Source organism: Chanos chanos, chromosome 5 (assembly GCF_902362185.1).
Source record: "Chanos chanos chromosome 5, fChaCha1.1, whole genome shotgun sequence".
In the NCBI taxonomy this organism is placed as follows: domain Eukaryota; kingdom Metazoa; phylum Chordata; class Actinopteri; order Gonorynchiformes; family Chanidae; genus Chanos; species Chanos chanos.
Window position 1 is genome coordinate 45,102,558 of NC_044499.1, and position 24,545 is coordinate 45,127,102.

General features: G+C 41.0%; 1 protein-coding gene across 1 annotated transcript; it reads right to left on the bottom strand.

Moving 5' to 3' along the window:
• Positions 1 to 5,618: 5,618 nt before the first annotated feature.
• Positions 5,619 to 20,050, bottom strand: sun1a (Sad1 and UNC84 domain containing 1a). The gene is made up of 22 exons (XM_030775090.1): positions 19,974 to 20,050; positions 15,436 to 15,633; positions 15,075 to 15,283; positions 14,942 to 14,968; positions 14,531 to 14,788; positions 14,195 to 14,317; positions 13,709 to 13,840; positions 12,547 to 12,627; positions 11,735 to 11,833; positions 10,839 to 10,932; positions 10,645 to 10,703; positions 10,260 to 10,417; positions 9,878 to 10,150; positions 9,567 to 9,659; positions 9,430 to 9,482; positions 9,190 to 9,334; positions 8,509 to 8,775; positions 8,255 to 8,339; positions 7,300 to 7,415; positions 6,823 to 6,990; positions 6,387 to 6,479; positions 5,619 to 5,735 (listed from the first exon to the last, which is right to left on the bottom strand). The coding sequence occupies exons 1-22, from the start codon at positions 20,048 to 20,050 to the stop codon at positions 5,619 to 5,621; spliced, it is 2,925 nt and encodes a 974-aa protein (XP_030630950.1).
• Positions 20,051 to 24,545: the final 4,495 nt, after the last annotated feature.

Genomic DNA, 24,545 nt, shown 5'->3' on the forward strand with positions numbered 1-24,545 from the left:
GATATCATTCTCTTTTAAAATTGCCATTTGGATCATTGTTGAAGCTTGCTGATGAACATTTAATGAATCAGTTTTGTGAAGACAGGTTAAATCAAATGCTTTTGCAATAGTGAAAATACAAAGAGCTTTGGAATATAAACACTCTATAATTTTACAAATAGCCTCCTCAAATGAGTTCAAAGAAGATTGTTGAAATATTTAGATTATAATGAAAAATGTAGGAAGAAACAATAACCATGCAATAAAAACACAGTGCAATCTAAGATGATGTAATATTTACAGATGAATGAAATATGATGTGCTTGCTTTCTATTACTCCAAAAAAACAACAAAAAAAAAGTGAATACCCAGAAGAAAATTTCATTTTAAAAAGTTAAAAATGACACGAGTCATCTCTGAAGTTCTGGTTTTGATCCCTCTTCCAGATGGTACTTTATCTGTCATGAGTCACGGCAAGTGACAGTCAACTAACCACAAAACCTGGCGTGGACAGAAAAAAAGAGAGTGTTGGCAAGGAAGAGTCCAGGGTTCAGTATTGGCTTAATGGTTCTGCTGAAGACGCCTTACATATGATTTGTGGTTCTTAAGTGCTGCCAACAAAATTCCACACTTGTAGAAACATGAGGCATCTCGGGCAAATAAATCTTCAAAATTCAGGATACTTGGCATGCAGGATTGCCATAACAACCACTTTGGGTTCATATTAGTTTTGAGAATCACAGCATTCAAATGACATCTTGGATTGATTGAGATTGCACATTGCAAATGAGCTCTTTAATTTCCTCATATTAATTCAGTTCCCCCTTTCAGTTCCACTCTGTTGCATGAGGCATAGGTTCACCACACGTTACCATCCTTTGCTCATTTCAAACATTTAGGTGAAGCTATGAAAGAGGTTTGGACTTTCTTCATCTAAAATCAACCTATTAACTTTTGCACAGGTTTCTGTGGTTTTGATAATGCACCTGCATGTAACCTTCCACTTCTCTCATCCTATATCATGTAAATTGGTAGTAGTTTGTTTTTGCTCTTCAAACATACTATTAACAGAGAAGAGGAGAGAATTCATTTTGGTTTCAGTATCCTTATGATAAAACCACCATTATATGAGTTCCTCTGAAGAAGAGATGCGTGCCACAAACTTCACGGTAGAGAGGCTTTTTAATCAGAGAGGAGTTTCATACTTGAAATGTGTCAGACATTTTTGGAGACAAAGGTGGTATACTTCTGCATTGTTCATACCATAAAAATTGCAATGAATTGGCTGAACTGAAGTGAGAACTCTCCAAAATTCTAACAAGGCCTAGAAAAGAATAGAGTAAGGCACACGATAAAGCATACAATATCTCAGATAAAGAGCGGCGGAGCGTGTGTACAAAAATGATGCTGCAATCTAGATAAACACCTGTCTGGAAAAAAGAACTCTTTATGTTTGAGGAGCAGACTTAATTTTGAAGGCTTTCAGTGATTATTTTGATTTATTTTGAAGATTCTCAGCGATCATCTTCAAAGCCTTAACAAAACATCTGTCTGCATAAAAACAGCTTACATCTGAAAGATTACCGCAACGTGTCTCACAGAATTCATATTAGCATAATTCCAACACTGTTGTGAGAAAGAGGAAACATGTTAATGGTCAGAGTCCCAAACAGTCTAAGGAGAACATATGGTGATTCACAACCCAGTATCCTTCATTAAAATAATGTAAAACAAAACAAAACCAAACAAAACAACAAAACAAAAACAAAATGCAAAAGGTGCCCAGCAAGTTAATGAATTTTGAATCAAAACCCGGAAATACTGCCCAAAAACAAATTGGAAGCATTGAACATTTATTCTCTCTGACCGTTTCAGCCTGAAGGATTGCCATCTGTTTAATCACTCAATTGACATTCTGTAAAGAGAGACATATCCGTAGAAAAATTGAACATTTTCATGCCAGAGGTGGCCATAAGTGGAGGTCTATTTGTTTCAATGATTGCGTTGTTTTATCCTGTTCTTTTTGTTTATAGGCTTTGTTTTTGCATTTGTGAATAAAATCTGTTTCTTTTCCCCCCCAGGGTCTTGCTTTAGGCAGATATGATGCACAATTCCATGAAGATACGTACTGCTTAAAAAAAAAAAAAACCCACAACAACTGGCATACGCTTTCACAGCGGCACATTCTGTATTCTGATCACACATCACTTTCATGTGTAAATCACAAAGCCGTGGTGGTGTGGCAGAACAGAATTACCTCAGGCTACAAGACACACTGTCTCTTTGTTAATGACACCGAGAGGCTATTCATCTCGAAAGAAGACAGCTACTGCTCCCACCTCACATACCCCTCTGAACGGTAGCTGACTCCTATTGGCACAACTGGTTTCTTGTGGGACTCCTTTCAAGGGCTCCTTGATCTCCAATCAATAAAAATCTTCCTTCTTCTGATCAGGTAATGAACATATCTGAGTCCAGGCAGAGTTGTTATATGCATTATGTATGTGTATCTCTTTCTCTCTCTATATATATATTCAGTAATGTGAAACCCCTGGTTATAAATAAAGCATTTTTATACATGGTTATGGAATATGTGCAGAGAAAACACATTTAGGAAGACCACTCTCTTCCGCTTTTTCCAACGGGCTTTGGCTTTGGCTCTGGCTCATATGCTCCATACTCTCTGAAATTCTCCACCCATTTGTCCTCAGATGTCCCTCAAACACAAGTTTGGTGAAGGCAGAGCAAAACAAAGAAACTGTTAGGTTCAAAAGGCATTCTTTGAGAGAGAGTTTTGTATTAGTCAGTGTAGCTAAAGGAGTAGGGGAGGTGAAAATGGATACTAGCACAAATAAGCAACAATTACATCGTCCTGAGAAGAGTAAGTCCGAAGGATAGGAGAAAAAAAAAAAATACTGACTCTAATTGTTCATTATGTGATTGGTAAATCAAGCAACAGTCCAACAAAAGCAAGGGCTTTCATATTTGGAAAGAAGTGGTAAGTATGAACTCCAGATCAACAAACAGTAATTGCTCCTTAAGTAATTGGAAGTTAAATTGTGCAAACTCTCTGAGTAACAGGAGACACCTCCATATTTGGAAAAAAAAAAGTGAATAGCGAAAGACATAGATCACAAACATTTTTGAATCTTCAAAAACCTTTAAGAGCTCACTCCTCTGTTTATTTCAGCGCTCCCCTCCCAAGCTGATTCACATGGTTATCATTGTTTGGGGTTGACAAAACTTAATTCCACTTGTCAATTGCCCATCAGTCACTAGATTAACAATGCTACTTCAAGGTAACAACAACAAATTTGTGAAATGGTGGGCAGAACCCGAGAGGCAAGTCAATGCAGGGAGCAGTAAATGGAATGAAATGTGGAGGGGGGGCAAGGGGGAAAAAATGTAGTAGGGACCACTACCCTACTGCGGTAGTCAATTCTGGAATTGATCTGCCCCCCCCAGGATCAGCTGTGTCCATTTGTCTCCTGTTGCCACACCGATTGATGTGAAAACAACATCGCTCCACAGTCAACAAACAACGGTTTGAAGGCTCAAATAAAAGAGTGATAAGTCGACCTGTGAAAACGCGTATTCACAAACGACGGATTACTGAAGACATGTTAAAAGTCAGTGCTACTTCTTTTTTTTTTTTTTATCACTGGCCATGTATGTTTTTTGTGTATTGTAGGCAAAAATATAATTTGTCATTTAAGACAACCATCCAAATTTTGCAGATCCAATTGAATTTCAGTACCTTAGAATGTACCTGCAATTGGTATTGATTTTCTGAATGTTCAATTATAGAAGCTCTAGAATGGACAAGGGCCAATAATTTTGTGGGTTGAGGGTGATCATACAAAAGAAAAGAAAAGAAAAAAAAAGATCAGCTACAGTGTAATAACACCTAGCCTGACTTTGAATATATGACATTTGTTTGGTCCAGCATAAAAATTCAGACCCGATTCAATCGATTTAATTTTTCAGTTTGGAGTCAAATCTCCCAGGAGTTCAATGACATTTAGGGGGGAAAAAAAGTAGGTACATCTAGAGTGAGTAATTTTGTGACCATAGCACTGAGAAGTCAAGCTTCACTTGTATGACAGCTTGACACCTGATACTGGGAGTATGAGGTCCATTTACAGGTTTCAAAACATGTCAAGAATGGGATTATCTTGAGAGGGGGATATGAAACAAAAAAATCCTTTACTCTCACTCAACAGACTACATTGTAAGGCAGATAAACATAAACCCTTCCTCTGCAGGACAGAGATTATGGTCAGACACATCCGCTAACAAACTGTCACGAGCATTCAGACTAAAACAGCTTTGAATAACAGGAACATACTCCTCAACAAATTTCAGAACAAAATATCCAATAATATATGAACCAACACTGCAATTCTCAAGTGCGCATCACTGTTCCCAAGTTCACCTACACAGTAAATCAACAGTTACTTAACAGTACAAAGCAGCCAAAGAGAAAAGACTACTTTCAGAAATGCTCTTACTTACATTTCAAAGGATACCTCATTACAAGTGAAGGGTGGCAGTCAGCTTAAGAGCGCTTGAATGAAACGTCCTAAAATGTTCTAGGATCAGAGCCGAGACGTTCACTCACCCACTAATTCTGTTATTTTTAAGAACAGAGTTTATACCTTCATTAAACAAAGGGATCAGTAATGGCTGTTGATCTTAAAAGAACCTGAGCCACATCTCAGGAATAGAGAACACATATTCAGCACCGTAGCTGCTCCCATGATGAGTTCAAATAAATCATTTTTAACAAGACACTATATAAAAATCAAATTCTTTATTTAAACAGTTTGTTTCAAAATGAGTTATAGGGCAAAATACAGAATAAAACAATTTTATAAAAGCAAACCTGTAAACTGCTTCAAAACATTTACAAAAATATATTATACAGATTCCCTATTCTGAACGACCTCAGACAAAAATAAATAAAGATGATCAATGGCCATTTACAGTGGAGCATGTAGGCGGCTGAACAGGGTCACGGTAGAGAGGGAGGAAAAAACCTAGACACACACACGCAAACTAATAGCACATAAAAGATAAACTATTAACAACATGTACAGTTAGTTTATGTTCATGACAGATTTACGACGTTAGCTCATGAGAAAAAGAAGAGCTGTTCTGAAGCAAAAACACATATATTTTCTCGGCGTGGCGTCGATAGACCTTTGATTACCGAAGATCCTTCATGTTTAGGGGGCTATAAGTGGGTCATACCTGGCTCAGTGTTAATTTGAGAAAAAAAGAAAAAAAGCTACTGGAAGGAAAGCTAGATTTTTGTCCAGTAAAAAGCTGATATAGAGGTGGCAATGTCTGACTGCTACAGAAGTGCTTGCTAGCAGAATGAGAATGAAGAGCTGAATGCATATTTGAGTGGTTAAAAACAAAGACACAAACAAAAAAAACCCCAAACAAACAAAAAACCCAAACAGACAAACAAAAAAACCCATAGTGCATTTCGTATATTATTTGTTCATTTTGATATGATATTGGTCAGTCAAAGTGGACTGCCCAACTGCAATTCCTCTGCATACAGCAGGAAAGTCCTGTTGTGTATAGATCATGGAACAGTCACTGGGTACATAGAAAAGAGTGCTCAGACATCAATGGGGCAAAGGTTGTCCGTGGACCCGGAAGCGGTATAAGCAGGTGTATTCTGGGTGGCCCCAGTTGCTTAGTACTTGCAGTTCAATGACGTGAAAAGCTTTGGTGTTCTTCTCCTGCAAAAGGCAAAACAATTAACACAGAAACAAGACAAAGAATCAGAAACAGGCCTGCTGTTTGTGCATACTGGTCCATTCTTCTGCAGCTGAATCACCATGAGATTCTGAGGATAACTATCAACTCCATCATATACACACTGATTATATATTTTATATATATATATATATATATATATATATATATATATATATATATATGTATACACACACACACACACACACACACACACACACACACACAAACATATACATATATATATATTTTTGTGCTGTTGTTGTTGCACAACTAATACACCCGTGGACAGCCCAGATTCATCCTCTGAAGTTAGCAGTTATAATGCAGAGGGGCATACCGTATTCAAAAATAATTACTTTTTATATGACCCCAAACCCACAACGGAAATTACTTCTCTGATGCCTCTAAGGTATATTTCTGTTAACTAAAACCTTCTCTGTACCCAACCCTTCAGAGACGTAATAAGCTATTTCAGACTGAATTATAATTTGGATTCATTTGAAAGACAGCAGCCCACAGTGCACAGAGCAGGAGAAGGGGGGAGAGTCCAAATCATTTCCTTTATTGACACCTGTGGTGTTTTTTCATATGCGTGTATGTGTGTGTGTTTGCGAGCGGGTGCTTTTTCTCACCGTGACAGGGTACGTCTGTAGAGGATCCCCGTCCTCCTTGTAAGTGTAATGGCCGAGAAGCTGCCCCTCTTCCTGCTGCTCATCGTCCAGACCCTTCAAGAAACAAGATGGTATTACAGCCTACATCTCCTGCTCTCACAACCCTCCACCCACTCCGTCAGAATCTCTCTGTCAAGGTCAGACGCACCATCTCCTTATCGGAAGAATAATACTAGACTGTTGAAAAACAGTAAAAATAATGGTGAATAAATTTACATTTTGCCAGAACTGGGACAGTGTGGCAGACACAACCGTGTTATGACACATGCCGTGTGCTTAAAATGTCGCCAAATCAATACAAATATCTTCTATTGTTCCATCTGCGACTGATCTATTATAATTATTAAACACCGCTCCCAGCAAGGCCACAGCCTTCTGACACATAGTCCAGCCTTACATAGACGGTGAAGTTCTGCGGCGCACTGCTGATATTGCCGGTTGGAGACAGGGCTTTGGGGATGTGCTCTAGAGAAAACGCTGTGGGCAAGATCTTCATTGACAGGCGGATCACAAGGTAACCATGGGAACCCTTGAAGGCCCAGCAGTTCCCAGGATGAACGTCTGGCTGAAGAGACCAGCGGAAAGAGAAACAGTTAAATTAGAATGAGCTAATATGCGAAGGCTGTTAAGGGTGTTAGTCATTGGATATGGCTGTCACATTCCTTATAATTAAATAAGTCAAGTTTTTGCATTAGGAAAAAAAAAATACCCAAAGAGAAAAAAGAAACTTTTTGGGGGGCAAATTGTTCAACAATAACTCCTCACATTCATAACTAGAGTCAAGTTTTTTTTCCTGAAATGTATCCAAATCTACATTCTCATAACAAATTTATTTAATGAACATCTAATTTGGTATACACTGAGTGTTACTGGCCTGTATGACAACCCGCGGAGACTGGGAGAAATACCAGAGTGGGAGACCAAAAAGACTCATCAGTGCAGTCTTAGTCTCGTACGTCTCTGAGCAACGTGTGCTCAAAATGCTGCCACCTAGAGAGAAAGTCACGATACACCATTAATTCCACTGGTTTGTGTACACATTGTGTACATCTTGCAGTAGTTTCCTTAATCATGCACATAACACAATACAGAGAAAAGCAAAGCACTGCTTCATTAATACTTCACAGAATATTTTATCTTAAACAGAACAAGTCATTTGCAGTTTTATAACTTTATATCCAGAGGTTCCAACACTGTAGTGGTTAAAACCCCGGTGGGAAGGCCAAAACCGCAGAGTTTTTGTAATGAATGCCCCCGAGCACATTAGCTGGTGCTTCAACAAGAAGAGAAAAAACAAAATAATGATAACAAAAATTGTTCATAGCTAGCTGTCTAGCACTAGACTTTGGACATGTGGTGTTGTCTCACTGAAGTGGTAGTCTGAACATAGCTGCTAGTGTTCAACTATCTATTGGCCAGCAGTTTCAGAAAACCGCAGTGCATTGTTCATACATATACTCCATAAAGTGCTAAAACGACAGGGATGCCATCCTGGACAATCTCTTACACGCATTCACATTCATGTCTATGTGAAACAGAGCTATGCGTCCACAGTGTTGTGCCTGAGTCCCACCTCCGTTCTCATGGGATGATCACAGACACTCGACACTGATAACCAACTGCAAAGAAAACAGCTTGTTCCTTGATTAAGCAGAAAACCTTAGTTGTTCATTGCACCTGTTAAAAAAGTAGCCATTTGCTATGGCTAAATCATAGATGCTCACACCAGTGCAGAGGGTGATTTCCCTATTTGAAGGTAACACCTCATTAAATATTAACTTTTATCAACCCAGTTACAAAGGAAATGAGTGCATCCTACTGGATCATACCTCCAGACTCCAGAGCATAGTCCACAAGGCCAATACGGTCTTGCGAGTAAAGTCGCAGAGCGTTTTCTACAATCTTTTGCACATGCTGAAACGGAGAGGAACGAGACACGTCAAAAAATCAGCTTAACCAAACAGGCACTGTTTCAACACATTTGTTTAATTCCTATTTAACGGACCGCATTCTGCTCGGAACTGTTGCGCACCATTCTCTAAAAACAAACTTTTCACCATGTTTGGCTGGTGACAGGGCTTACCTCCTCTGATAATCCAGCTTCGTTGATGGTTTGCAGGACAGTCTGAGTGACGGCGTCTGCAGAGGGGGGCTGCTGGGATTGCGCAGTCTCAAGGGAGATGTTCGCCAGAATGCTCTGCTCAAGTGCACCGAGCAAAGCCTGCAGGTCAGAGCCACGGATAAACTGCGTGGACAGCCACTGGAGCAGGGAGTCTGGGAGCTCGGCAAACTCTGCCTCCTCTCCACCAAAAAACAGAGTACGCAGCTCCTGTCTCACCTGCAAAGACACCTAACACCGCAACACACAGGGAGAGCATCAGCCAAGGCTGGAAGAACTCCCATTTGAATGGAATAAAGCTGAAATTACAGTTAATTCATCAGTGGGTAATGAAGAGCAATTGTCATTTTGTGGAAACTTTAGAGCCATCTCTGTTACTTCAGAGAACGAGAAATTGAGAGACAGAGTTAACTGCTCCGGCCTCTCTCACACATCACACTGACTTTACTTCACCTCTTGCAGTACAACACAACACCATTTGTCTATTCCAAAGATAATCAGGGACTGCTGTCACACCACAGTTGCAATACAGATACAGAAACATTGCAAATATCCAACTGATACTATTTATTCATTCATGTGTGAAAGGAAAAAGTAAAGGAGGAGACAGAGACAGATGGAGAGACAATGTACCAGGTAACTCACTGTTTCATGAAGAGAGTCCAGATGTGCACACCTTCCGTGGCATGGCATCAGGCCCTGCAGCTCCGCTCTGATGCTGCTCAGAGCCTCTTCCAGTCTCTGAACCTCAGCCAGGAGAGCTGCATGAGAGCTGCCGTCCCCTTCACTCCTACGCATAAACACGAGGATGTTACTGGACATCTGGATTACTTAGAGGTAAATATTAATGTGACGAGGAACTGAGAGAGAGAGGGACAGACATACCTGAGAGTAACAGGAGTGACAGTTTCAGCGACCTCTTGTCTTTTCTGTATCTCCTACAGACAGAGAACAGAGAAATGAGCATGGCTTCAAAAGACGGAGGAAGCTGGGTAATCCATAGAGTGTGTAATGTTAAGTACCTCAGTTTGGAGAGCCAAGGTCTGCAGTAGGGTTTCCATCTCAGAAAGCCGAGACCCTTGAGTGCGTTGCTGCTCTGCATAGTGGTCCTGTTGCTGCAGAGAGAAGAAGAAAGATTTCTGTGCCTCACGTCGTCTTGTTCCGCTAGGCTACTTTACTATGTGTTCTACGTTATTTGAAAGGATCAATTTTCGTAATTCAGGGGTTTGTGTAATTCCCCGCCAACTCCGGGCTGTTTTTAATTTACACAGGTGCCCAGCTGAGCAGATAGATCACCATCAAAGAGTTCCCACAACATCAGTTGGATTCTCACCCGCAGCGTGCGTTCTGCTTCTCTGTCCAGCTGCGCCTTCAGCATGCCGAACCCGTCCTCCAGCAGGCCGTTCAACCACGGCTCCATACTGCTCTTGTCTGTTTTCCTATCAAACTCCTCGCGCAGGGAGCCGTAGAGGCCAAGCACCTCAGCGTGCTGCTGCTCCTGCCTGGCCCCTGCCCCAGCCACCCGCTCCCACAGCTCCACCAGTCTCTGCTCCAGCCTCTCCATCCTTTCAGAGTCCACCTCAGATAACGGCGCAGAACCCTGTTCCTGCAGGGAGAGCCACAGAGGGAAAGCCAATGAAATGCTTCCAACATTCATTAAAATGGTAATGTGGATTACGGCCGGGGGGGTGGGGGGGGTGTGGTGGCTGGGTTACCCATGTGTGAGAGAGTGCTGGGGCCATGGGCGGCTGTGCCCTCTGGGCGTCGCCCACAGGTGCGTGTGCGTAGCTCGGGATAGAGTCTGTTTGCCATTCGGTATTGTTGGCACCAAGGAAGAAGGCCAACAAACAGCGTGGCCCGCTATACCATAGAGCTGTGGTGATTGCAGGCACAGGCATGAGAGAAAGACTATGTTAAACATGACTGCTAGCAAACAGCATAATTTTTTATCAAAACTGCGCGTCTGCATTCAGCACAAGTTTAAGTATGCAGTCATGAATATATATGAGCAGTTATCAAGGCTTGTTTCAGTTTTTAAGTATGCAAAAGTTCCGTTCATGCTGAAAACAGAGGATGTCATCTGCTTTATATAACACTCACCGAGCGGCAGGATGAAAGGCAGCAGACACAACAGAAACTTAAGTAGTTTACCAAAGTACCTTGGAGAAGAAACACAAGAAATGGAAATTCACTAAAGATATCAATAAATGCTTCATCATTCTTAACTTGCAAAATACGCTCACGTTTGTAAGACAGTACGGAGGTAGTATGAGTAGGAGCTTTTGCAAACTCACCGTGCCAAAACATGAACATTCAGAAGACACATAAAGCTGACCAGCTGGTACCATGCCGTTCCAAGCCACCAGAATGCTCCTGACACTGCTTTCCCTGCAGCCAGCCAGCCACACAAAGACAGAGAGAGACAGACACACACACGCACACACACACACCCAAAAACAGACACAGACAGATGACACATTCAGATTCAGCCTGGTTAAGGATTACTGAGGACTCAGCAGAGGAATGGGTAAGTAGCATAGAAATGAAGATTAGAGAGTTAATCTTCAAATGACAAGAGAAACCGACAATTTGCAACAACAAACCACTTGGTTAGTTAGACAAGCAAAGACAGAGATAACACTTGTGTTGACACTTGCTCTGGTCTGTCTGAAACGAAACACGTATTAGTATTGAATTGATGTATTTAAGCTCTACGTCTTAAATGCTCTTAGGACAAAAACATGCATTGTCATGCAGTGGAATAAGGTACAAAGAGCAAAATGTGCCTCGCATATAATGTGAGGATGAAAACCTCAGTCTATGTCTGGATGAGCACCAATTTCTGAAAAGCACTACAACACTACAGTCAATATATTGAACTGCTCAATTTCTTAGAGTAGGCTTAAATTTAAAATCTAGTCATTTGATCACAGAACCAATATAAAGTTCAGAAAATGCAGTGCTTTTCAGTTGATACAGCCACAGAGAGACGAGGCCTGGATTATTTCTGCTCTTGATCCAGATGTGACAGAAACACACAACAACCAGAGAGCACATGGAACAGCGTGGGCTCGCAGAGTTGAAGTCTGGACAGGAGAGCCAGGTCGATACACACAAGACTAGGGAAAAGACGGTTACAGAAAAGCTTTTCGGGGAGGGCCTGAAAACAATGGAGTCAACCAGAGCCAACCTGAAAACAATGCGACCGACCAGACAGCAGAAAGAGTCTTCTGTGTGACCATCCAGCCTGCTGAGAGAACACCCTGTCCCAACCTCAACAAACCAAACCCTAAAGGATCATCAATGGGAGAGACAGTCGACAATGAATGAATCAATTTAACAGAGTCATGATGCAGTGTCTGCTCTTCATCTGATTAGTACAGTTAAGTGTGGATCTCAGGAGACAGTTTAGGAGGTGTGTGTAAATAACCTGTGTTAGCTATGAGGCACCACAGGATTGCCAGTAGGTGCTGTACCCAGGAGGACCCTGTGTGGAATGTGTGTGTATCCAAATTCTGCTTCTCTTTGCAGTCATCACCTGTTACATTCAGTCATAAGGACACAAAAGGGGAAGTAGGAGAGAAAAGGGGCCAAAAACAGGGAATACAAAAAGAAAAGCAAACTTAAAATGTTATGATCCCAAATGTCAACACACTGATGGAATACGTAGATGTAAAATCGGGTTAATGGCCAGATCCTGAAATGTCATTCTCTGATTATACAGCAGTTTACGGTAAGAAGAGAGCTTTCATCAGTCTGTGCGTATGGCTCACGTTTGTGTGTCTGAGAAACGGACTTAATGGCTACGCTGATCTAGCCCTTATACCAAACAGTGAAAACCTAATCATACATACCAAGATAGCACAAGACAAAAAAAAAAAAAAAGAATCATTCTGGGTTACGCAATCAAAAATCCAATACAGGTAAGGTCAGACAAAACATCACAAAAACTGTCTGAGCACAGCCGCGTATACGGGAGACAGGAGAGAAAATTCGACTCACACAAAGCGCCATTCAGATCCATGTGATCCTCTTGCATCAGCTGCCCTTTCACATTCACGCTTCCACAAAAACTTGAATGAGCTACGACAAAGCAGAGAGGCAGAAAAATTACACACCGCTTTAACGTATGATAGACACAATACCTCCGACCCAAAGAGAAGAGATGACGAAAGAGAGAGAGAGAGAGAGCGCAAGAATTTGCATGTAACCAAGGTAATGTTCACGACGGGGGTAACCCATTTGTTTATGAGTTAAACAAGAGAGCACACTCAGAACGAGCAATGCCACACCGCCGGACGAGGAGACCTGTGAAACAGTATGTGCAATGTGGACGTGATGACTTGGAATGTGACATTTCTAAAAAGCCCTTTTTTTTTTTTTAAGGGGAGGACAGGAGAGTGACAGATGGGATCTTGACAACAGGAATTAGTCTCTGTTAATCGCTGCTCTTCAGACCGACCAGACGACACGATCAGCCTTATCAGAGATCAGTCACCTTCACCACCACTAGTTCAAAGGCAACCCCCTCGAAATCGTTCAAGAAAAGTAAGGGTGTTGTTTTCAGTGCTAACACAAACACAGACCTGTGCACAAGGCCACCACCTGAAAGGAATAGTGCTGACAAAGGACAGTGCAGTGATAAGGGTTTCCTATTCCATTTCCTACTCTATTCTTTTATAATAAGAATTACAATAACAATTTGTATAACCTACACACAATAAAAGTTGTCACCTAGAATTTGACTTTTGGCGTCAAGTTCTTGGCAATGCTAATAGTTTCTGAAGTGCTAATCTCCCTACTGTAACAGTTTGCTTCCATATTGTCACCCTCCATATTGTCAAACAAACAGAAAAAAGACTGTTACAGACAAAAAAAAAAAAAAAAAAGAAACTTTTGTAAAATTCAGTCATCATTTCTGCTGAATTATTGGCCATTTCTGCAGATATTAAGTATGGTCCTAATAAGTAATTAACTAGACACAAACCACAGATCAGTGTTGCAAGCCTTAGTGGCCCATCTGATCTTTTCTTCACATGTTCTTTTGGAAAAACAGTAGCTGACGTTTGACTGGTATTTAATGTGGTATCTTGTGGATTCGTGCTCTGACAGAAAGCCAGTGGAGGGCCAGAAACAGAATGAGAGCTCATTGACAGAAAACTACCTCCATCAGCACTAGTATTACTGGCTCTCCAGAGCACAGCACACTGCCCAATCAGCCTCAGAGCTGAGACTGTGGATTCAGCCACCACCTCCGAGGCTTGTACACAGCTACTCCACGCTGACCCCAGCACACCTGCAGGCAGAGAGCAGCAAGGGCTTCTAATCACACACACGTGTCTTGATCCAAACATATTCACGCATCTGTTCCCACGTGCACGTGCACACCTGAGCAAGGTCAACTGCAACATATGAAAGAATAGCCTCACGGTGCAGATATGAGTTTAACTGCCGAAACAGAGCTTCTCAAAGTGCAGGCTTACAGAGAATTGAGGTGTGAATTAATGTGCTGAGCCAAAAGCCCCAGTGAAACCACCTGTTTGTTTGTGTTTGATTCATTAGGAAAACCAGATGAGTGGAGAGCAGAGATCTGCTCCAGAGGGGAAGAGAGACAGTGAGCTGGCAGTCACAGTAGGTGTGAGTCCGATACCTTTACCCTCTTTACGTATCCTTGGTAGAACGCTCTGGGCAAACAGCGTATACACGTATAGTATGGAAGCTGACAGTGCCCTGCGGTAACGCGAGCAGACTGCAGAAAGTGCTGTAATGACACCTACAGAGACGCCAGAGCCTTCATCAACTGCAACGAATACTTCCATTTAACCAATCGACATAAAAAACATGGATTAAAAACCCCCAAAGTCATTAAAAAAAAAAAACAGCTGACCATGATACTGACTTGCATTCTGATTTCTTTCACGTGTATTTTGAAAATTCAGAGAGAACATTTTTCACTAGCCAAGCCCAATGACGTCTGATCTCTTACCAGTCTTCTGCCTCCTACTCTTCTCTCTCTGGTAGACTGTCGTGGGTGGAGAGCCTGCTGCGATCGAGGTTCCATCGCCTGTGGAACACCACTGGTTGGATGAGGAGGAAGAGGAGAACTTGGAGGTGGAGGAATACATCATTGGCTCATCTTTCCTGTCTGTGTGGAGGTTACACTCTTTACAGGCGTAGCTGTTCACCATAGAGGTCTGAGTCTGGGCCGTGGTGATGTCACCATTAGCCAGCACTTTGCTTTGGTCTGTGAAAAGGGTGTAACACACATGTACGCATGCGCACACACACACACACACACACACACACACACACACACAAAAGTGTGAAAGTTATAATAGAATCAGTGCAAGCACACATACTTAAAGCTCTGATCATACTGAAACAGGAGGAAATTTACCTTTGTGATCAACATCTTCATCTAAACCTAAAAGAGCAAACAGACAAACAAAAACACATTGTGTGAATGCGATCAAATGGCAGGCCTGATCTGAACAGTTACGCCGACACAGAGATGAGTGAGTTACACTAACCCCAGAAGCTGTCGACAAGCGTGCGCTCCTGAATGCAAGACTCATCAAGCAGTGATGAGAGCAGCGAGGCGTCGCTGGCTGCGCAGCTATGGAGGCTGCTGTTCTGAGCCTGCAGCACTGAGGCAGACGCTGACTGGTTCTTATGCGGCGTCTGGAGCACTGAGGCTGACCCAGATGCCGAGTAATGAGACCTCCTGCTCTTCAGTGTCCTGAGACAGAGGGTCAAAGAAATGAAAAGACACAAAAGCAAGGCAAAGCAGTCGGAAAACAGGGGTGAGGTAAAGTTGAGGAACAGGAGGTGAGGGAGAAAATACAGTTCATGATGCTGGCCATCTGCCCACATAAGTAGACATCATCTCACCTGCTCTCTCCGGGGCCTGACCCCCTAGCACTGTAGGATATAGTATGATTGAGCGAAGAGTCCAGCAGGCTGCTGTCGCCATAGTGACCGCCGGTAGTGTTCAGACGCAGGCTGCGTCGGGACATCCTGGGGGTGTCAAAGACGGGAGTGATCCTGTGCGCTCTCTCAAAGTCCAGCGCTGTTGAGGAATAGCTGGAACTAAGGAACACAGAGAGACAGGTCAACAGAGGACGGGATAACAGGGCAGACACAAGAAAACGGCAATCCAGTTCCTGTTAACCTACTGTCTCACCGGTGGCTTACATGCACATTGTTATTCCCATAGATTCGGAATTATTAGTCACGGTCAACATGGCCCACCTTAACAGATCGAGATTATTTTCTGAAACCCTTAACATCTGAAATTATGGTTTCCAAAGAATCAAAATTTTAATTTTACATGACATTTTCTGTGATTCTGCTGCAAAAAGAGAAACTTTCCCGTGAAATTACATTAAATCCAGGTGCACAGATCGAAACATAAAACTGAGGACTAATTAATTCGGCTATTCTTTTTATTTTATGAGGATAAAAAAAAAGTGGAATTAATTAACCAAAGGCTTTTCATATTTAAAAAAAAATCATGACAGTCTGATGAGTTGCTAAGCATTATTTTCTGCATAAACTCTCCAAACACTATATTCAGTTGTAAATCCACAAAAATGCACAGAACAAAACATTCTTCCCAGCAGAGAATCCAGGAGGCAGGTGTCGTGTCCTGAACAAAAAGAGGGGTCTGGTTCGACAGGATACAGGATAGAGCTGATGACCAAAAACAAAGAGCAGAGGAAGACCAAAGCTCATAAAACAGGGGAATACGCTCTAAAGCTCTAAACACAGACCCACAGTAACACACGTCTCGATATAAATCTCAACCAGTCAGTTAGAACAAGCTTATTTTCCACGTGCTGTGCCAAGACACAGCTATGCTTTCTAGAGGACTGTGTATTTCCATTCAGTGCCAAGAGGAAGAGGGGAAAAAAAAAAAAAAAAACAATAAACAAAAACACCAACTGCTGTCTTGCTGGAAACAATCAGAGCATTCATGATTCTCGACGTTGGAGCCTCCAGTAACGCAGTCAAATGGGTCTGCTAGAATACCACAGCAATCATGGTATGGTATTTGTTTTAACAGGACAGACTTCAGCACCCATGAGCTTATGCTACAGCCCGCGCAGACCCTTCACTCTCTCTCTCTTTCTCTCTCAAACACACACACACACACAGACTACGCATAGGGATCACAGTCCAAACAAAGCAATTACAAAACACACGCTACATGGACACTTGTGGGGAGGAAAAAAAAAAAAAAAATCCAGGAACATAATACACACAGTAGAGTCCAACCCCAGCTCTCCAGATACCAACAGTCGTCGGCATTCATCCTATGGAAAATCCCTCAGACGGTACATTGCGGAGCACGGACATCTCCAGCAGAGAACGAGGAAAAATAAATAAATAAATAAGTAGAGGCCAGGCAACTTAACGTGACTTACTGTGTTCACTTCCTGCGGGCGACACAGGAGCCACTCAGTGACTCAACACTTTCCCTCCCTCCTCCCCTCAGAGACAAAAAAAAAACACCCCATCATGGCTGCACTTTGACCAAAGAGTATAATAAGATTGACATGGGATACATCAAGATCACCGTGGAGGAATAGAGAAGATGGATCTGTGCAATGTTGTCACTGTAGAAACACTCCAGGTACTACAATAAACAGTCTAATCATGAGAAAATTAGTCTGTAGACCTCAGTGAACATAAAGACTTTCCCTGTCTTATTCTCTCTCTCTCTCTCACCCTGTGTTAAACCTGTGGGATTACAGGGCCACTCTGAGCCTATTAGGCTGATCATCCCCAGCTCATTCCTCCCTGCTGCTCCATTTAAGATCCCACTCTTTGGCTGCAGGCCTCTTAGCTCCTGTTTACACTTAAAACATGTCCGTTTCTCTCTCTTGGCTCGCATTCAGGCTAGCATGGTGGCGTCAAGGAATAGAGAAAAAAGGGGCAGTTGCTCTCTATCACAGAGGGACACCAGCAAAAAAGGCTAACTATTTAAGACTGAGTAATTAACTAAGCTGAGAGTAGCAGTCAAGGCACAGACGTCTGCAGGGTATAGAGTACAGAGCTGCAGACATCATTCAGTGACCTTAATGATGACTACTTTGAATTACTCCATCTCTAAACAGTGAGCACTGGATGAGAAAAAACAGAGCACCTCAGAGAGCTGATGCTAACAGGAGCATAATGTCATTTTAATGGCATCCTAGAAGGGCTAAAGACAAAACAAAGACAGCCAAGGTAATAAATGGCTCATATATTAGACACAGACACTGTTCTCGTGGAACAAAGCCCAGAGTACAGTACCAACTCAACTAAACAAGACATGACGTACAGTGCCAACCCAGCTAAACAAGGCCCAGCATAAACAAGACCCAGTGTACAGTACCAGGACTACTGAACAAAACCCAGCGTACAGAACCAAGCCTGCTGAATAACATGCAATGTACAGTATTAATTACTCACTCTGGCCTCTCTGTGACACAGCAGTATCCATAACTAAGCTCTACTGTAACTGATTATAATGGAAATCCTTCTCTATTATGTTTGAATTCGGCGCACACGTTTTCCTCCAATACACGACCTGTACAAATTTTTTCCTCCATTTTAACTGTCACTTTCCAGTTATCACCGCAGGCTCTCAGAGCTCAGTGATTAAAACCTCACAAAGTGCTACACCTGTCAGCAAACTGAGGTGTTTTTACAAGCCATACTTTCACCAAAATGCATGTGCATTCCCGTATGGCTCCTGTTCTCTGTATTAATTGCTCTTTCACTGCAGGGAACATGTTAGCAACTTCATTTTTTCTATTTATAATCACACAAAGAAAAACTAAAACAGCTCAAAGGCATTTTAAGTTTTGACATTGTGTGTTATCCTAAATAGCAGGGCTAAATGCTGTGGTGTCAGAGTTTGTGACAGTTTTCTGTTGTACTTCATTAGTAAGAGTAAAATAATTAACTTAAATGATCAGGCAAAGTGTAATGGGTCAACTGTTTAACAAGTACAACAACTAGACACCATCTGATAAGCCATGAGCAGGTCATGTTGTTCTATGTTTATTGTCTATTCATCCAGTGAAAGAAAGTCAAAGTTCATCAGACAAAGATAAGAGAGCACAGTAAAGTCAAGAATGACCGGTGAGATCTCCTCTTTATTAGTTTGTCAACAGGGCTTTTATTATCTACCAGGCAACACAGCATTAGCACAAAGGAAAAGAAAGACAGGAAGCCCAAATCTTCAAAATATTCCAAAAAACGTCATTCTATCTCGCTCCTGTGCAAAATTAAAAACGGCAGGACTGTTCAAGATTTTGAGCTCACAAAGCAACCCTGCATGCATTTAGCACATTCTAGAAGGTGTTTCCACATCGGTGTGCATGCATGTACACAAACTGGTGTATAGTGCAGAGTCATACGCCTTGGACATCAGAGCCATTCTTCCATTCCAATAGTGGAGGTCAAGAAGGAAAGACAGGGAAGGCCTCCTGTCACAGACTCTCTCACCCCTTTCCCATTGCCCTCCCACAGATATTTCAAGCATAACTGATTTAGACTTTGGCCCCAGTCATTGATCACTGGCATTACTGACAGTGAAAGACACAGCAAGAGAAGAGGAGAAACAATAAACATGTGCCAAGCTATAGCATAAAGATATTTTTTAAGCTTCTGACAGATGTATTATTTTCTGAACACTTGTGGACTTGAGATGACAAATGCGGTAAAAACGAGAGGTCGTGTGGCTCTGTGACTCAATGCTTCACTGAGCAACTGTTCAACGCATGCCTAGTCAGCCACAACTGGTGGACACACCCCTTGTTCAAATGCACAGCCAAGTGCCCATGTGATATTGTGAAAGTAACTTCTTCTTTTATAACTTATAGAGGAACCCACGCCACAACTTAAATGTTATGTTTGAATAACTTTTCAAATTCCAATCCCACCTCTCTTTATCTCAAACACACACACACAAACACACACACACATTTTTCTCCAATTCTGGATTGTGTGTAGGCTATGCTTAGAAATAACATATGCAAAGTCTCTTCTGCAGATGGTACATCTTTACATTTACAGCTCTCAAAGTCACTCTAAGTCTTGGTATCAATTAAGCTGATGTATCAGAGACAACGACTAACAGGTAGCCGACTGACAAAATTCAAATGAAGGACTGCTTTTGAAGAAAATGAAACAGTTTCATACGTGTTCTAATTACAAGTGGCAAGAGATATTCTCCAGCAACTGGACAGACATCCGGCAATTATGAAAACAGATGTGAAATAAAATAAAAGCCCTTCCCTTGAGGGGTTGATGAAGAGCCAGTTTTTTTTTTAATTACAATCTCTTCCCCAACAATTAATTCAAACAAAGAACCAGATGATTAAACAGCTTAGCGCAATAGCATATACAGGCAGAGACAAGGCAAACTGCATGCTCACCTGGAAGAGTAGGTATAGCCTGTGTTTTCTTGTGCACACTGTTGCGTGGTGTATGTATATGCTTTTGAAACGTCCATGGCCGTCCCTCAGTTCAGACTAGAGAACTTAAAAGAAAATAGTTGAGACCACAGTAATCTTTCTTGCTTTTTACAGCGTCTCTTGGATTTTCTCTCACATGTGAACAAAAACAGCAATATTAGCCCTAAGAATTTGAGTCTGGCACCTACTACCTTGTTGACTTCTGCCCATCCAAAAATGTCCTTTGTGTCTAGGCTGGCCTTTCAGCATACTATCAAAGCCAGACCTGGGTCAGCATTCGGTTGTCAGACCCCTGTTAAAAATATGGCTGTCTCTTTTTAATATTCTTATCAGCCAAACTGCAGAGTGTCACACAAGTCCCTTTTCCAATGTCACGTAATCAAAAGATGTTGCAAACTACTTCTGGCATAAAGCCAAGTAACATTCAGGTACCATACTTCAAATCATTCAGCTGCAGCTGGCATGAGATCTTGAGTAAACTAAATTTGAAATATTGTTGCAATGTGGCAATTCTAGTGTACAGATTGTACTTAGTTTGTACTAAATTCTGTGTCTGAACACTGAAGTATGCAATTGCATACTGTAAGCTCATCTCCCACCATACAAGCTAAGATAGAAATTGGTATAAAAGTTGAATAAAAAAGACAGAGTGAATGTTTGCTTCATTAGACAAAACAAACACTGTACACAACGACAGCACGCTGTTTAGAGAGCGATACAAAGGACTGCTCAAAAGTGAACATTTACACATCATTTTAAGACTGGGAAACTCTTCAAGAAAATGATATTTCGCCATAATAACGTTAAGAAACTATAAGTCCAGTATTCGAAATAGTCAAGGATCCAAAAAACCGAGGGTCAAGAGCAAAATAAATTCAGCCCTCGACTAGCCAAACACACGTGCGATGACCCAGTGAACTGTATAGTGTTATTTCATCATGTTAAAAAAGAAACAAGGTTGTCATACCTCAGTACGGTCTGGTGCTAATGTATGTTACACGCAAAAACATCCAGTTCGGAAAAACTGTCGGGAATAACAAGCACAGTCCACTTGTCCTCTAAAACCACAGGTTGGAACGCTGAAGAAATCCCCGAGGTCTTCGCGCCGTAATCTGACGTTTGATTCAGTGTAGAGAAGTGGGCGTGGTAGGGAATCACCTAAAAGTAAATCCTCTCAGATTCTATGACCAAAAACAATACAATGTTCACAGGGATGTATCATTTACAACATTTGCATACGGAATCCCAAAATGGCTACTCGACAACAAAGCTCGAAGAACAGCGTGAGCTGTTCCTCCCATTTCTTCAATTGCAGGCAACTATGCAATTAAACACCACGTGGGATCGATTAAGGTAAGAATAATAATAGTAATAAAAAGATATTGTTGACTAATCTTAATACAAACATAAGAGCTGCGACGACCCGATATTTAAACATGTTTGTAATGCATATCTATCATCACGAAAGATAGTCCACACCCCTTTTCAAATATCACTCCCGCCTGGATTTAAAATGGACTGACTGAATTTATCCTACCAGTTTCTTCACTGAACTACTACTACTGTTCCGCAACAGGGGGAATTTTTAAAGACATTGTAAAATCTGAAAAGGGTGTTTCAGATGGATGTCAAATACACTTATAATGAAAATACCAATCCTATATTCTAGTATACTTCAGCTATGCTAAACTATAATCATTCATATGATTTCAGAATCTATTCAGCAAAACCCAAATGATCTCTAAGCAGTGTACTGCATCTGAAAGCAGACCCACACATAAGCAGCAATGATCTTTCAGAAAAAGTTGTGGAATGGCCTATACCAAAACACACTAAAAATACAGGCACTAACTTCCCATAGGAGTAGCAAAGTTGAGCAGTAAGAGGTGAACAGTAAGTGGTGCCACTAGCTTTTTATCTACAGTTGTCCACTCTTCCAAACTGTTTGACAAAGCAAGCCCAGGAGGTCAATGATGACTTTGATGGAACTGCAGAACAGGTAACATGTGTTTGCATGTGTCCACAACTGACAATGTGCTTCACAATTCTGACCTGTGGGATAGGTCTGCTAAAAGTCCTTCCTCAGGAATGATTTTCTCTTATCTCTTTTGAATTAAGCATATGTTCTGTAGACCTTTGGCAAATGATTTTGATGGGTAAAAAAAAATTTGTGTCACTACTTGTGCAAAATGCAAAATGTTATGTTTTTGTGTAGACCCAACCCAGCTGCGGTGGTGGAAATACACACATAGATAAGTTCAGACAAAACACGACTATTTATTGGATCACAGCCCACACACCTCAAGGCACAGGCTTTTTTCTACTAATAAAGCATCCCTAAAACGGCACATCACTAGTCAGAGGCATGTTGACTCTAGCATGACATTAGGGAGTTTTTTTCTCAGTAGGGACCTAAACACTTGCAGAGCGTTTAAATAGTAACAAGCAGAAAATAGTAAATAGCTTTAATAGCTTATTCAGCTGACTGACTATTAATCCAGTCGATGTATTTTGCTACTACATATCGAAAAATTATGTCCCTTTTTTAAACCATGGAGTACAAAGACAAGTGCAAAAACTAAATGAAAAGCATAAAAGTGTACCAGAATGCCGTCACGTTAAAAACGTTTTTTTTTTTTTTTTTAAATTACAATATCTGAGATGTAACCTACTGTGAATCCAAAGCTTGATTTCACTCATTTGAGAAAACACAAAAAATTCTGCCAAACTATTGTACACTAGCTCGGTTAACGCCACATGACTGGTTCATTTGTTTATTTGTTTAAGAAAAATCTCGGTTGGCAGTTATTTGGTTGACCCCTTGAAGTACTCCAACGGAAAGATATGAACATGTTATTCAAATGCATGTACGTATATCTAACGCTGGCTGATTTATGTGACACACAAACGTCATGCTACGTAGTTTAGCTAATTTAGTTGACGATTTAACACCTGTAATCACAGATATGGATACTCTGTGCCTGTAATAGGGTTGCAGTTAATAGTTAGTGGAGGCTAGCCTAGCTAAATGAATTGGTGAGATGTTCGAGAAAAAACATAGTAAATAGCTTTAAGGTTCGTTAAAGTGACTACCTGGTCAAAGTTATGTACTGTATTATTTCATACTGACTGCGTTTGTTTAATAATAAGACATACCCGACAAAACAGTCAAAAGTAGTGTCGTGTCTTCTTAAGACGAGGGTTAGGACCGATAACCTTCAGTTAGTGCATCAGCTAGCTGGCTGACCCGCGATAATACATGCACACTCACCTTAGTGTTCGACCAGATCAGGAACTCGTTGATATTGAGATGGCAGAGGAAAATCCCTTTTTAATTAAAATAAATAAAAAAATAAATAAAAACTTCTCTACAAGTATGAACTCAGACACCGTTGGCTGACTCCCGACAGCCCGCTGAAACGGTTAAAATACGTTTGACATCCTTTGCAAGCAATAGCTGAACACTCACAATGATTACTTATGATGACGTCAGCGGACAGTTAAAACAAACCTGAAAATTGAAAATAACTCTGAGTGTAATGTTGCGTATGTATATTCAGTGTGTATATTAAAATGTGCATGCTTTCCGATTTTTCAACTGAGATCAAGGCCTAATTGTCTTTTTTCTTCCTCAGCAGCAACAGCAATCATAGTACTGCAACATATTCTTTGAGGCAGAGCAGGATGGCCTTCAGGATGTTGCTTTAAGGCTTAGTGGAGGCATCCTCATCAAATATAAATGTGTGTAGAATACCTAGTTTATTGAAGGCATAAGATTGCTGTGCAACAATGAAGCTGCAAAACTAATCCACATCAGTGATGGTAGAACTGATTGGCCCACTGCATGTAAATGGCTATGCATGACAATGTAATCTTACACTACTATCTTACTCTTACAGTGCTACTGTCACATTATTTGCCTGTGTATTTGTCCACATATCTGCTGCCTCTTCCAATTTGCAGGTGACCTGCTGCAAAATTACTCTTGATTGAATAAACTGCAAAATCTTCAAATTAGCTGTTAGTGATGTAAAATCTTTATCATTAATAAACAGTCATAAGAGGTACCACTCCTCTGCAGCTCTGTCTAGCACAAGAAAACACAGTTTAACATCTGATATCAATTACATTTGAGTATGCAAAAGCTGTTTATGGTTTTATTAACTGATGAACAATGTATACAGTTATATTATTTGCAATATATCAGACTGCATATAACACTTAAAAAAGTCATTATGCTATAGAGAACAAACATCATTATATATGTGCCAAATAGTGCAAATATCCTTCCCCAATTATGACAATCTTTGCTTACAAACTTGAAGGTCATTGTTTGTTAAATGAAACCAAAGCCATCTGATTAGCATTAGAATCTTAAAACTAACAATTAATACCTGAAAAGTTAATTAAACATGAAACACTTTTTCAGGTGACTTGTACATAATCTTATAAAATAATTCATTGAGTTAAAAAAGTATGTGATCTTGCAGTTTGGACCAGTGACATTCTCACAGAGGTAAAGCAGAATCCATG

Excerpts from the sequence above, each read along its gene's own strand:
- sun1a (XM_030775090.1), bottom strand. The coding sequence starts at position 20,050 with ATGGACGTTTCAAAAGCATATACATACACCACGCAACAGTGTGCACAA. Across the intron at positions 13,841-14,194 it reads GATACGTAAAGAGGGTAAAG|GTGTGCTGGGGTCAGCGTGG; the intron begins GTATCGGACTCA and ends CTCTGCCTGCAG. Across the intron at positions 12,628-13,708 it reads TAATACTAGTGCTGATGGAG|CTCATTCAAGTTTTTGTGGA; the intron begins GTAGTTTTCTGT and ends GCTTTGTCGTAG.